Below are 15,716 nucleotides of genomic sequence, written 5' to 3'. Positions count from 1 at the left end.
AGCTAAAGCAAAAGTCTCAGTTAATGTACTCTCACTTTCTAAAGGAAATATGAACTTAATTTTTAGTATCTATGAACCATGTTTTGTTGCAGAGCTGGGAAAAAGTGACTAATTCAGCACTGTAAAAGTCACATGTGTTCTAAAATAAGTTTCAATAGTCGAATCAGGACAAAGGAAATTACAATGGAAAATGCCCTTAAAAGTGAAATTTGAAGGTATGATTTGCTCACTATGAAATCTAGTCAACACTCTTCCGTTTCCCATCTTGAACATTAAACATCCAAGCAGTTGGCCAATCAACACTGACAGACCATAGCAGAGAAACCACTTACTCTCTCAATGACCCATCAATAATTCCTTTTCCTCAAGTAACAGCCTCTTTAAAAAAAATTATTCCCCCCCATAATACTGACCATAATTATTTTCCCTCAAAATGGCTAACATCTGTTATCAATAATATATTTTATTAAGCACGTTTGTTTAAATTCTTAATTTCTTGATTTTATAAACAAAACTAAGAGGTCTACTCTACTACAGACTGGCAACTATTTTGACAGTTTTTGAGGAGTTGCTTATTTAATGTTTGTGGAATTCTCTTTGTGATACCCTCTTCATAATATTGAGGTGAGAGCTGAGAGTGTTCTTTCTAGCCTCCAGTTTTCTTAAAGCACTTCATCAGGGTCTCTCCTTGATGTGGACCCACTTACCCATTCTCACAAATTTTTTAGCACTTGCCACTAATTACATTCACTCCTGAACTGTGGGTCCTTTGGCTTGTAAGCACTATGATTCCCCCAGAAAACCCTGGTGGCTCAGAGCTGTGCCAATCAGAAATCTCATGCTTGCCAAGGCCTCTATCATGAGAGCTCCCCAAATATTTCTGTTACTCTTATGGGAATCCTCCCGAGCAATTCCCAGAATGTTGCCCAGGATTACTGTGAGACGTAATTATCTGAGATCTGGAACTTGTGTCCTCCAAGGCTGGATTTTTCTAAAACTTCAGTCATCTGTTCATGCCTACAACCTCCCCACTCACCCTCCTTTTCTGTTCTGTCTCAGACCTTCTTCCTAAGGAACATGGGGAAAACATCCCACACATACAGCAAGCTAAAATGTATTCATACTATTTTGATCCACTTTATATCCTCCTGATTGACTGAGTTCTGTAGTAGTGTGAGATATGTTTTCCAAAAATTGCTCTGGATAACTTCACTTCCCTCTCACTGAGGGGGGAAAACAAAACAAAACAAAACAACAAAGAAACCGAGTAAGGATAATCAAGCAAAATTAATTCCTGCACTGGCCATGTCCAAAAAATGTGTCCTGATCTGAGATCATCACCCCTCTGTTAAGACCTGAGTGGCATGTGTCATCCTGGTACCTCTAGAATCATGGTTGGCCATTGTGTTGATGACGGTAGCTTAATATTAGCTTTAAAGAAGAAAGAATGCTAATAAAATTCATTGGAAAAAAAAAAGCATTTTGTGCAAAGTATTTCCAGGAAGTTCTCAGTGCCACAGGAAATTCTGTCATTAACAGCAGCAACAAGAATAATGATCACAACTGAAATTTAGACAGCACTTTAAAGCTTTGAAGCACAGTCCAAACTTTATCTTATTTGATCTTTACAATAACTGTTCAAGGTGGGTACTGCAGGGTGTTGGGTTTTTGTTTTTTTTTTCAGATGAGGAAAGGGAAGGTCAGAGGTTAGGAGACACAGTCAGCAAGTACCAGAGACAAGACTCAGAATTATAGAATTAGAAGGGCCTCTTGAGCTAGCCTAACCTATTCCTGAACCAGAATCCTCTCTATAACATCCCTGACAAGTCATTATTCAGTCCTACCTTGAAGGCGTCCAGGAGCCCCTTGAGATAGAGTAGGTACTTAAGAAGTGCCTGTTGACTTTGAGGAGGGGCATATTTCATACCTCCAGAGGCAGGCTTCCTGCTCTACCTTAGGACAGCTTTAATTCTTAAGACTAGTTTTTTTGTTCTTGTTGCTAGTTTTTTAATATACGAAGCCTAAATTTGCAACTCCCCATTCATTTTTCCAACCTCTGCCCTTTCAGAGTTCAAACCCAAATCTTTCCTGATTCCAAATTCCACCCTTTTCCCAGTATACCACCCTGCTTAAAAGGAGAGAGGAGAATAGGCTAACTTCACCAAATACAGGAGTGGCTATGTTGTGGGTGGGAGAGAAGAGCTGGAAGGAAGTTTTGGGAGGACAACAGAAGAATTGGTCAAAGAAGGGAGGGTATTGTGGATAGAGCACTGGCCCTGAAGTCGAGAGGACCTGAGTTCAAATCTGGCCTCAGACCAAACACTTGACACTAGCTGTGTGACCCTGGGCAAGTCACTTAACCCCAACTGCCTAAGCAAAAAAAAATAAAAAATTTAAAAATTTAAAAAAAAATAAAAAAAAGAAGGGAGGGTATCAGGGTAAATATACAGCTAACACATCAGCATATATCAAGAAGTTTACTTAGGGAACATGCTAGGCCAGAGACAGCAATAACAAATGAACTGCTATGCCAACAGAAAGTTTCCCTCTTAGGTCAGTCTGTGATGATTTATTGAAGCTATTTTGATTACTTTCTTGACCAATGCTCTGAGGCTAAGATCAAATCATCTGTAAGTAGGGATTAGGCACTTGAGGATATTTAAGCCTTTAATTTCTTCTTCCTGTCTGATGGCAATTGTTAGCATTTCTAGAACTATTTCAAGTAATATCTATTAATAAAAAGCCTTTATCAAGCCCCACCATCTGGTACCAAGCTCTGAGAGATACAGAGAGTCCCGATTCCAAGGAGTTTACATCCTTGAGATGTATCATAAAAAGTAAAGGGTAATGGGGGGGATAAGCAGGGGAGGGAAGTGCACTAGGGAATCAGGAAAGATTTCACACAGGTGGTGTGTAAGAATTTTGGAGGAAACTAAGGATTCTAAGAGATAACAGGATTCTAAGCAAATGGGTCAGTTCAGCCAGACCAAAGAGTTCAGAAGGGGAATAATGTATAACAAAACCAGAATCATAGAAATACCAATTAAAGAGTTTGTATTTGATTCTAAAGGAAATAAGGAGCCACAGAAATTTGTAGAGCAGTGCAGAGATAAAGGCAAACGTGCACTTCAGCAATAGCACTTTGTCAGAAAGGTCACACAAATAGGAAGCATCAGACCTGAGACTGGAACCCAAGTCTCTCCTGCCTCTTCAGCAGGTCCACTATGCTTCCCTGCTTCTTCTCTATCCTTGGATACTTTGGGGGTTCTTGTTCAGTTCTGGCTCTACAGTAACTTCTACTGTGTTGCTTTGGCTGCTAATCCAATATACTGGAAAGCCTGTGTTCCTGATTTCAGGACCTGGAAGAATAAATGGGGAGGCAGAGTAGACAGTAGTTTGTCTGAAAAGAAGCTTGGGGTTTAGTGGACTACAAGCTCAAAATGAGTCAACAGTGTGATACCCAGTAATGAGAATAAAACCACCTACTCTGTAGGATTATTGTAGGGATCAAATAAGATACTACAGATGACAGTGCTTAAATAATAAATATGATCTTACATTTATATATCACTTAACTTTTCAAACAATTTTCAGAAATCCAGGCTGCCCTCAACCTTTTTTATTTAAAATATCTTGAAAGTCCACTGTACATACTACATACATGTATCATTACTCATGAGTCTTTGTTTTTCTTTCACAGGAAAAAAAAATGATAGCAATGCCAGGTTAATAGGGTAGTTAGTAAAATGAGTGCTAAACAGCACATTATATTAATATTAACAAATAATTCTTTAAAAAACCAATTAGCTGAGATTAGCTTTGTACTTCGTGGAATGTTTATCTGATGAAAATAAAAGCTAAGATTTACATAATGCTTTAAGGTTTGCCCAACATTTTACATATGTTATCTCCTTCTATCCTCACAACAACCCAGAGTGGTAGGTGCTCTTATTATTCCTATTTGGAAACTCAGGCTGAGAGTTTAAGATACTTGCTTAGGGTCCTACTAGTAAAGGTCTGAGAATGGATTTGAACTCACATCTTCCTGACTCCACATCCAGCACTCAATCCCCTACATCACCTTCCTTCCTTTCATAATATGTTTCATAAGCCTATGTATAGCTTAGAGCTGACTTATTTCAAAGAGCAGAGAAATTTTTTGATTCGGAATACAAAAGGAACATGTCATCCACTGAAGAAAATTTCATTTCTCCAGGAATAATGAATTGTGGGTCTGTTAAATGTCAGCATATGTATCTTGTAGCCTACATCCCTCTCAAAATGAAAGAAGTGGAGAAAAAGCATTATCAGTTACTATTTCATAGATGGGTGAAAAGAAAAACCACACTAAAATATCCTCAGACCAACTTACTGTCTAAAAAAATGCAAGTTAGATGAATAAATGCTAATGATTAGAAAATTGTTCAGATCAATGTGATCCAAGTAAGTCTTAAAGACACTTTAGGGAGAAAAAAGAAGTTATCTTGCAGTCTCTACTATGTAAACAGAACAGACGTCTTCTGCCGGATAATAACAAAGCTGTTCTTCTGATTCTCATCTTGAAAGTTAATCGTTCAGAGCGGGTGGCCAGTCAACATCGACAGACTGGAAGGGGGAGAAACTAATGTCATTAAAACTGAACATCAATATATTATTTAGCATTCATTAACAATAATAACATAATACAGCAAGGAAGAAATCTCACTTGAAGAAAAGAGCTGGTAAAGGCCACAATTTTACATGACAATTTAATGGCTGATTTTTCAGAACTCTGTGCCTTAGAACCTCCCTGAACCAATCAGACCTAGCAGCAAAAATATTCTCCTTACTAACTGTGCCACTTCATAAAAGAGATGAGAGCTTTAGGTTGGGGTAGGGGGGTAAAAATACCACATTCAGAAATTAAATTTTAGTAATAGTGAGATTAGTTTAGCTCATCTATTGGTTAATTCCTTTAAAAAATATGTGAGCAGTTCTTTTTTTATCCAAGAAGCTGATTTTTTAGTTCTGGCTGTCTCAAATGTTTGAAAGCATCAGGCAAAGATGTCCACATATTTGGGAATTTGTACAAGTAGATTGCTTAAATATTTTGAGTTCCTTAGTATCGCTAAAACTGCAAATTGCTACTAGCTTTTAAAAAACTGGTAAGACAAACTGCATCTGCACTTGAAAATTTGACTTACTGACATTTGTAAAAGATACACGAACAAGGGAACAGTGGCTTGGGGCCTGATATGAAATCACCATTTTAAAAAAAGCAACTTTGATGACTCTGACAGTTCCGTTCTGACAAGGACACATACCAAAAGTGCTTCACTTTTCTTGCTAGTAATAAAAGAATAATAATATAGAATCCAAAGGTACTATATTCAATCACTGTTTACATTCAATTTGAATATGGGGTCTCAAGATGAAGTCAACATATCTTCTTTCAGACTTAAGGCAGCTTTGTAAAAAGATACTAAAAATCCATAAGCCCAAGAAAATATTTATCTGCCTGCCACTTTTCCTAGGACTGGCTTCCACCTATTAGTGGCTCCTCTTTCTCCTTTTCGGCTAATCCATTAAATTTTATCACTTCTCATTTCTCTCTGAAGAAAATAAGAACACGTATACTCCCACTCCATTCCTATTCTGAGGTTCTTACTGAACCCTAATTATTTAAAAATAAGAACAAGTCTTCCTAAAATAATTCCAAGTTTGTTTTCTGGTATATTTAAAGGCCTGGCTGATAAGGGTTTTAACAGCTTTTGCAGTTGTTTGAAGAATTTAGGTCAGAAAATATATGTTTGGGGTTTTCTCTTCAGAGAAGTTATAGCTTGCCTATGGATAACATCAGTAAGATAAAATCAACACCTTGCAGACACTCTCTGATGTCATCAACAGCCACTGGCCCGGGTCTTTTAAAAAATCAAATGTATAAGAAAATTATCCACTAAGATGCCACAGTAACCAATGAACACTATGTTCTCTCTACTATGTATTACCAAAGTTCTTTTTCCTGACTTTTCTCTTGAGCAGAATGGTGCTATAAGTCAGAATTCTGTTTTCTCCTCCTCAGCTCTGCCCCCATTTGACCCGAATTCTGTATCTCTGAATATAAAAGCTAGGGAAGCCATAAATACATTCTCACACGATTTAAGCCCTTTAGGCTTTGAGCAAATTAAATCCTTTTTTCATTTTAGTTTCCCTGCCTGGCTTCAAGCTTACGTCTGATATCTCTGGGAAAGAGCATTTAAATGAGAATGAGTATATTTTTATTTTGCCAAAATTCAGCAGATAGTCCATCCCTGACACTGTTCTTGTTCTCGGTGTGGAATTTTTGACTGCTGACTACACGTTTGACTACTGTAGAAATCAATGTGATCTTTTTTCAATCCTTTTAATGCCCCAGGCTTAGTGTTAATAGGTCCCATATAAGAAAGGTTATTCTTGGCTAATTTCAGTATAAGATGCACGATAAGCAATTTACCTCTACATCCAGCTCCAGAATATCAGCTGTCCCATTCATCAGGGAACCAATATTTGGCTTAGTTCTCCCAAAGTCTCCATGCACAAACTCTTTAATATAACTGGGTTTATTTAAGGAAAAATAAGTTTGGTCAAGTGGTACAAGCTGTTTGCTGAGATTCGACAGGTGAAAAGGAAATGATAAACACAAAAGCAGAAATACTATAAAAGAAAATCAGTTTCCGAGCCATGTCACCTGATGCATGTCTTACAAAATAAGCCACAGAAAACCAGCCTCAAGAACCAGCAATCCAGGGGCTAAAGGGGCTTGCTATCTCACACTTTTTCTAGGCAAAGTCTCATCACCTATCAGCACAAATATGATTTTTTTTCTTAATACTTACTTATCTTCACAACTATAAAATCAACGTACCCATCTCTTTTGGCCCTAAAGGATCGACAATGACAGCTGGCCAACTTTCAGGCAGCAGATCCTGACAGTGAGCTTCACGTGCCTAGAAACCTTTCTTACGAGTTGGGCTGGGCAGGTCGAGCCCCTACGAATTTACATGTAAACCACATGAGGATAAAGAAGATAACAATTCAAAATTGATGAAAATCCTGCAGAAGCAACATGCGCAGTTAAACTTCATCGAGTCATGTTATTCCACACATCAGGACCACGCAATCTGGGCTAGAACGGATCTCAGAGGTCTTCCAGTCTACCTTATACCAGGAGAAAGAATCCTCTCTACACCCTCCCTGGATGACCCTGGGTCATCAAGCCTACACCTCCAGTGAAAAGAAACTCAGGACCTCCTCGGAGGCAGCACATCTCCACCTCCGGAGACCTTTGGTTTCCTTAGAAAAAGCTCTAATCTGTCATTCCGCAGCTTCTACCCACTGTTTCTAATTATGGTCTCTGGACCAAGTCAATAAATCTAATCCCTCCTCCATAAGACAGCCATTCAAATATCAATCTACCATTCCCACTTCCCCAAGATTAGTCTTCTTTGGGCTAAACACCCCAAATTCCTTCAACTGATCCTTTTATCATATGGCTTCCTGTCCTCGCACCATTCTCCTGACCCTACTCTGGCAATGCCCTTGTTAATATCTTGAAGTGCGTACAACTTTCTAGATGGAATCTAGCAGACAGACTACCTTCATATTCTGGACCCTATGCTTCTATTACAATAGCCAGAGATTACATTAGCTTTTTTCACTGCATACCCCATTCATGATTTATACTGAGTCTGCAATGCAATAAACCCTCAGGGTTTTTCACACAGTCTCTGGCTAGTGCCATCTCTTCCAACACGGTCAGCTCAGTTTTTTAACCCCATAAAGCACTTTAAATTCATCTCTTATTAAAAGCCACCTTAATAGTTTTGGTCCACTGCTCTAACCTGCTGAGATGTTTTTGGATTCCAATTTTATAATTCAAAGAGTTGCCTATCCCTCGAGGCAATTCACAAGCATTTATTAAGCACTACTATGTGCCAGTTATTGTGCTAAATGCTGGGGATAAGGAAAAGCAAAAAAATGGTCCCTGCTCTCAAGGGCTCAGAGTAGGAGATGACCTGCAAACAGCTATGTAAAACAAGACATAGAGGATAAACTGTAGATAATCCTAGAGAGAAGGCACTAAGATTAAGGAAGGTTGGGAAAGCCTTCTTGCAGAAGTTGAGCCTTTATTTGAGACTTGAAGGAACCCAGGGAAGCCAGGAGAAAGACTGAGGAGGGAGAGCATCCCAGGCATGTAGGCTAGCCAGTGAAGATGCACAGAGTTGGAAGACAGATTGTCTTGTGGGAGGAACAGCAAGGTCAAGTCACTGGATTACTGAGTAAGATGAGAATAAAGGAGTAAGGAAACAGAAGCCTTCCAATCACTGATCTACCTGCGAAGAGAAAAAAGGCAAAAGACAGATGCCTGCCTAGGGCAACTGCCAAAACCATCCCTTTGGGCTGACACTACTCCACGAATTACCACTCTTTGGATCAGGTTCTTCAACTAGGTCTAAATCTGCCCATATTCTCTAGCCTCCATTTTTCCTCTGGTCCATAAGGGTACTGTGAAGGGCCTGGTATATCAGGATTTCAGCACGGCATTTGAAAATATCTAAAGAAAACCTACAATCTACAATGACCTCCTCCCGACAGTCAGCTTCATATGCCTAGAAATGCTCGGACAGAAACTTTTGCCAGTGCCAGAAAGGGAAATGAAGTTATTATGGTGTGACTGGTTCTTGATAAATCCCAGCTGGTACACAGTTAATCCTATGATTTTATGATCACTTTTCCTATATGCTTACAATGTATTTTCCCCAAATATGCTTACTATAAACTGAACATTAAATGTGAAATGGTGTCCCCAGATGTGATAAAGTTGTAGTTTTTATAGAGAAGAAAAAGATTTCTATTTTTGTCGAGAATACACCCTTAATGAATATATTCTATTGTTATCTTCCCTTTTCCTCATACCATATATTTGAGAAGTGTTTTGACTAAACAACAGTATCTTTATTCCCCCTAGTTCTATAATTTTTACTTTCTATTCATTCATTCATTCATTTATTGGGAGGCAATCTGGGTTAAGTGACTCAACCAATCACAGAGCTACTAAGTGTACAAGGCTGAATTTGAACTCAGGTCCTCGTGACTCCAGGGTTGATGTTCTATCCACTGCACCACCTAGCTGCCCCTATTTTTTACTTTCCTTTAGGACAGCCTCTCCTGTCAGATGACATGGAGAGTAAGGGAGGGCCAAGGCCCACAGAATAGTACAAAAGGTTCAGGTATAACTTCAGTAAAGAGAGAACCAAGATTCTAGTTCATTCTTGTGGAAAAGCCACATTAATGTGTTAGAAAAATAACCATTATTTTCCATTCCTTTTCCTTCATCACTTATTCTGCTATTTGGAATAATCCATGTATGGATTAAGCCAAAGTGAAAATGCTTCAATTAAGGACACGCTAGAGCTTAGAACTCATAGAATGTTCAAGCGAGAAGGGAATTTAGAAATCTTCTAGTATCTAGTACAAGACCAAGACCATTAGACCAAGACCATTCATTCTCTGAGGGCTTGGGAACGTGAATACAGTAAAAGAGAACAATTAGATTACAAAACTAGGAAATTCTTTATCTTATACCGTACAGAGAGGATCCCAGCAGTGGGATCCCAGATAGTATAAAAGCTAAACTGCGCAGACAAGGAATCTGGCTCTATGCAATGAAGGCCAAGGTTTATGGGCAGAGGATCAAAGTGTGAGGAATATTTCTATGGGAAAAGAAGTTCAGAATCAACCCCATTTTCAGAATACTTACCTAACAGCACTGCAATTTTACATTTAGATGCTCCAGTACTTTGCCCACCAACAGTCTATTAATTTAATACCTTGAACCCAAAACAAGTGTTAAGCAATCTAAAAAAAGCAGGGACCTTTCAAGTCCATGTTTAAAGTAAAGGGTAACTAACTCTGATTAACAACCCAATATGAAACCGGTATGGCATTCTTTTCAAACATAATTATTTTAGAAATTTCTATAATTATTAGATATTATTCAATTGTAAAACGATATCAGCTTTAGTTTTGAATCTCTTACCTTTTTTAATTCCCAATATAATGTATTTGTATCTCTACTATAGAAAACAGTGTGTGGCTTAAAGAATTGATGCAGCCAAGGATCTTTTTAATAAGGTCACATATAAAACATTACAGTCCCCTCTGGCTCCCAACTTCAATTGCTAAACACAAAGAAAAATTAAAATGCAAAGCAGTATCATTCATTTTGGAGCAAGTTTTTTAAAATGCTCAAAGAACCTAAATATGACAGTGGATTTGTGATTCTTAGTAGAAAAGGCTTTCCGCAACTTAACCAAAGGCTCAACTAATAAGCACATAACATATGATTACTACTAGAGCATGGATCTAGCTGTTTTAATTATAAAAAACAAATGTAACTTTGAAGATACAAGGACTAGCAACTTTGGTTAAAAATGGCAATGTGAACATCTGCAGGGAAGCTGAGGGAGATGAGGAAGAAAAAATACCACTCTTTAACATAATTCTTCCCACAATACCTCCCACCCAAAGTAAATGTTTTTGCTAGTATAGTACTCCTTACACCAAAATCATTTTGGTTAGAACATCTGGTATACTGAAAAGTGAAAGGATACGTTCCTGCCTGAGTCTTCAAATGGAGACGAAAATGATGCTCATCTATATAGTGTGTTTCCATGGTGTGAATGATACGAGTTCTTACAGCTAAAGGTCTTCGGTGAAGAACCCGAAGTGGTGTTTTCTGGTTGATCTGTAAGTCCTGAAGGAGTAAATAACAATACAATTATACTGTGCTTTAACGACTACAAAACACTTCCCTCATATTAAGGCAGGTAGATAGTACAAGTGTTACCCCAATTTTACAGATGAGGAAACAAAATATTAGGGGTTAAGTGGTTTGTTCATAATTTCACAACTTCTAAGTGTCTACGGTCTGATTGGAATCAATGTCTCCTGACTAAGCCCTCCATTCTCTCTATTTCGCTATCCTGCCTGCCTCCCAAACACTACACAAATCATGGAGTTAGGGCTGACACCGGACAAAACCAGCAGACAGACTGAATCTTTCCCTCTTTGGTCTGCCTTACTTCCCGCCATACCCTTACCCAACCAAAAGGGTGGGTTCCATCACTCTAAGTAGGGCTTGCTCTCCTTGGACTTAAAACACCCATTAGTGAAGCATGGTTCGCCTAACTGTCACTAAAACTTTTGTGGGGGCCCAAACTGTGATTTCATTGCTCAATCAGCAATTCCTCTAACACACAGGCACCAAGAGGCTAGGTGACTGGCCGAAGATTACACAGCCAATCAGTGTCAGAGGCAGTACTTCATGAGCACCTCCTGACTTCAAAGCCACACTCCTGATCCACGATGCTAAGTGGCCTTTTCCCACTGAAATTTACCTGTCCTGAATTTCATACCCTTAAGGACCTTAAATCTTTCTAAGATGACAATTATCTGACGAATGCCACAATTCCTTTCTCATCTCATTTAAGGGAAAGCATTCTTTAGAAACAATGTTCTCACTTGTGTGGACTAACCAAAAGTCTGATTCTGATGGGGAACATTTTTGGATAAGTAAATGGAGAGAGCAATGAGGCACACACTTTTTATGTATTTCTCTTCTGGATAGATATTTTGTTGTTCAACATGACAGATTGAATTCTGGGTCTTGTATACTTTTTGTGGTCCTAAACAAATCCCTCAATTCATTATTTCCTTTTTTCTTTTTGCTTTTTGGTGAGGCAATCGGGGTTAAGTGACTTGCCCAGGGTCACACAGCGAGAAAGTGTCAAGCGTGTGAGGCCAGATTTGCACTCAGGTCCTCCTGACTCCAAGGCCAGAGCTCTATCCACTGCACCAACTAGAGGCCCCTCAATTCATTATTTCTAGAAAAGAGAATGCTGTCATCTCACTAAAGAAAACCCTGAAAGATCAATAAATTTTGACTTATTTTGAAAATGAAAAATGCTAAATTTATGGACAATATCATGGATAAAAACCTTACTATTCAGAATTTGTGATAAGTTAGAAAGGGTAAAGTTGGCTTAAACTTATTTGTGAAGAAAAGACTTTACCAAGGAAATTGGTAACATAACTAAAATTTTAATGAGGTTGCCTAGGTACTTAGAATTCATAAAAAATACTTCAGAATTAAAAGAAATCCTAGAGATCACATAGTCCCTCTCATTTTACAAATGGGAAAAGTAGGCCTAAAGAGATCAAGTAACTTGTGCAAGGTCATAAACAGGATAAATTAACCTCAGAACTGGGACTGAACTGGAACAGGTCTTCTGACTTTGATACAGAACGTCCTCCTACTATATCCACTGTCTCCTTGTTAAGAGGATCATTTTCAAATACCTTAGTGGTATTAATTATACACAAACTATGTAATTGCAAAAGAACCCCTCATACTGTATAAACTAATGTTTTCTGTTAAGAGACATGTAGTAACCTAGTTCAGAGTACTTATTATACTTCTTTAAAAAAAAATTCGAATTTTCACTAATTCTGACAAGTCTTCCCCTTAGTAAGCCCCTTGGTGTAATTTCTTCAGGAAATAGAATTATGGGTTCAGGAAGTGCCCAAGGCCATACTCAGAAAAGAACTCAATCAAGGTATGCCCAATAGCAAAGGAGAACCAGTTCTAACACTACCATACTTGGAGGAAGGCAGCTGCTTCAGAAGAATTAGTCATTTCTGAAGCATTCTGGGATATCTCAATGAAGACTACTATTTAAAAAAAAAACCTTAATATGTTCAATTGACTATTTGGGATTACATAGAAGTATGGCATCAGTCAATCAACAGCAATTACTAAGTACCCATTACGTGTCAGGTCCTGAGTAGGTGTGCTAGGAATGTGAAGACAAAAATGAAAACAGGACTGGCCCACAAAGAGAGAGAGAGAGAGAGAGAGAGAGAGAGAGAGAGAGAGAGTGTGTGAGAGTGTGTGTGTGTGTGTGTGTGTGTGTGTGTGTAGTCTATCAGGGGAGATGTGGACACACATACACACATGCACAAATGATAATTTTGGGGGAGATGTGCTAACAGAGGGGTTCAGGAACAGGTTCACGTAGGAAGTTGTGCATGAGCTGAGTTCTGAAGGAAATAAGGAATTCTAAGAGGCAAAGACAAGGAAGAAGGTCATTCCAGACAAGGGGGCAGCCAGTAGATCAAGAGAGAGAAGACAACGAGTGCTGTATGTGGGGAAGAGCAAGAACAACTTGGCTGGACAGGAGAGTGCTGTGAAGGTGCAGAATATATAAAACAGGAAAAGTTGGGGCCAGGTGGTTAACACCTTTAAATGCCAAAAAGAGGTTCACATTTTATCCTGGAGGCAATAGGGAGCCAGTGGAGTTTAGGGGAGTGACATCGACAGACCAGTGTTTCAGGAAAATCACTTCAGCAGCTGTGTTGAGAATGACTTGAGGTAGGAAGCCAGTTAGAAGGCTATTGCAAGAACCCAGACATCAGCTGACTGCAGGGCTGAACAAGAGGAGTAGCTGTATGAGTAGAGCGAAGGGGATAGATGCAAGAGATGTTTGTTGTGGAGGCAGAAATAGCAAGATGTGACAACTGACTGGATGAGTGACGGGAGTCCAGCATGACATCAAGCTGTGAAACCAGGCGGCAGAAAGAATGGTGGTGCCTTCAACAGAAACAGAAAAGTATAGATGGGGATAGGGTACTGGGGTGAGTGGTGAGCAGAAGGATGAGTTCAGTTTTGGACATGCTGAGTTTGAAATGCCTTTGATATACCCAGTCTGAAATGTCAAACACGCAGATGGTGATTAGAAACTGGAGAAAAACGAGGACCAGACATAAAGATTTGGGAGTCATTCCCACGGAGATAAGTGGGTTTTTTTTGAGGCAATCAGGCGTAAGTGCCTTGCCCAGAGTCACACATTTGAACTCAGGTCCTCCTTCTGACTCCTGGGCTGGTGCTCTATCCACTTCTGACACCTAGTTGCCCCCTGATAAGTGTCTTTTGAAAATGCCTGTGTCCTTGCAAGTGTTGTTTTCTCTTTACTTCCTGTGACTTGCAACATTTCAGGAATTTTGCAGAGGTGAACAAGCTATTTGTGACGCTGTTGCCCCCACCTACTCTTACCATATCACTATAACACACATTATGATTTATTTATACCTCTTTTACATTGTTTTCCCTTAGCAGATGGAAGGGAATGACTATTCTTTTGTTTCTTTTTGCATGTTGTAAGGAAATATAAGATGAAGAAAGAGGCAACAAATTTCATTTGCCTCTGCTCTGAAATTATGATGACCTTTCTAGTATTTTATTGCTACAAAAATAGTCCTTTCCAAATTATTCTCCTATTAATACTATAGAAACAGAACTTTTACTTTCAAACTTTGAAGGTTTTTTGAAATAAAACTGCATTTTCCCATGATAACCTGACAGATTTGCACATTGTGAGGGAATGACATGAGGTTTAGAAATTTATTTGGGAATCTAAAAAATGTCTGTAAATTTATCTGTCATCCTAAAATTAGAAAACAGCTGTAACATCTAAAATGTGCCTAATTGCTTAAATTTGTCCTTAGAAAGATAAATCTCATGCCACAAGTGATCTTTCCCCTTTTCAAAACCTCTTATTTCTCTTTTCTTTCATCTTGACTTCACGAATTCATAGATGCAGAGGTAGAAAGGTCCTCAGAAATAATGTTATCTAATCCTCTCATTATATAATTGAATTAAGCTCCACCCAGGTTCACACAGGTAACTAATAAATGTTGCTGTTCAGTCTTCAGTTGGGTCTGGCTCTTTGTGACCCCATTTGGGGTTTTCTTGGCAAAGATATTAAGAGTGGTTTGCCATTTCCTTCTCTAGCTCATTTTAAAATGAGGAAACTGAGGCAAACAGGTTTAAGTGACTTGCCCAGGGTCACACAGCTAGTAAGTGTGTGAGGTTAGATTTGAACTCACATAGATGAGTCCTCCTGACTTCAGCCCCAGCACCTATCCACTGCACCACATCGCTGCCCATAATTAATAAGTAGCAATGACAAAATCTGAATCCAGGTTCTGATTCCAAGTCTAGTGCTCCTTGTACAACATGTTTCCTTTGTACTTATCACTTTCTCCTTTGCATCATAATTAATACCTTTTTAGCAAACTCTTTAAAAATAGGAAACAGTACCATTTTTTAATCTTTGTACATCCATCACCAATCAATTACAAATAGTATAAGCTTAATAAATGTTGGTTGAACTTAAGAGAAATAATTTTGCTGGTGTTACTAACTTTCCATCCCCTTGTTCTCCTTATAAAATCTTGTTTGGTCTATTTGTCTCTCAGTAAGAATATTCAAAGAGAATTGAAAAGAGAAAAATAAATTTCACTAAAAAACCTTCAAGAAATAACTGAATTAGCATCTTTCATGTCTTAGTACTCCGATTCAGCTTTCAGAGGCTTACAGGGGAGCACCACACATGGCAATCTACCAGAAAGGAGGGAAACTACATTTCAAATGGCAGAACTACCAGGGAATCTTCATTTTACTAATCAAAGGAATGGGGGAGGGGAGTGGAAATTCCCAGTAAACATGGTATTTATAACTAGACAGACAAGTTGTCTAAAATGCTTGCCATAAACCTCTTTGAAAGTCTGACCAACTGACAGACTGAGTGGGAAATTTAGAATCTCTCTAGTCTCCTACTTTGAAAGTATTTCCACTT

General features: G+C 38.6%; 1 protein-coding gene across 2 annotated transcripts in view; it reads right to left on the bottom strand.

The window, feature by feature from the left end:
• Window positions 1–3,587: 3,587 nt before the first annotated feature.
• PUS10 (pseudouridine synthase 10) overlaps window positions 3,588–15,716 on the bottom strand; it is an 81,858-nt gene continuing 69,729 nt past the window's right edge. For both annotated transcript variants that reach the window (XM_027865182.1, XM_027865183.1), the window contains exons 16-18: window positions 10,632–10,774; window positions 6,473–6,572; window positions 3,588–4,605 (exon numbers count right to left, since the gene is read on the bottom strand). In XM_027865182.1, coding sequence (XP_027720983.1) covers window positions 4,567–4,605; window positions 6,473–6,572; window positions 10,632–10,774 — 282 coding nt within the window. In that variant the 3' untranslated portion in view covers window positions 3,588–4,566. The remainder of the gene's footprint in view (window positions 4,606–6,472; window positions 6,573–10,631; window positions 10,775–15,716) is intronic.

The sequence above is a fragment of the Vombatus ursinus genome, unplaced genomic scaffold (assembly GCF_900497805.2).
Source record: "Vombatus ursinus unplaced genomic scaffold, bare-nosed wombat genome assembly UNPS02014778.1, whole genome shotgun sequence".
Taxonomy (NCBI): domain Eukaryota; kingdom Metazoa; phylum Chordata; class Mammalia; order Diprotodontia; family Vombatidae; genus Vombatus; species Vombatus ursinus.
Note: the sequence above shows the minus strand (reverse complement) of the source record. Positions and strands in the feature narration are given on the sequence as shown.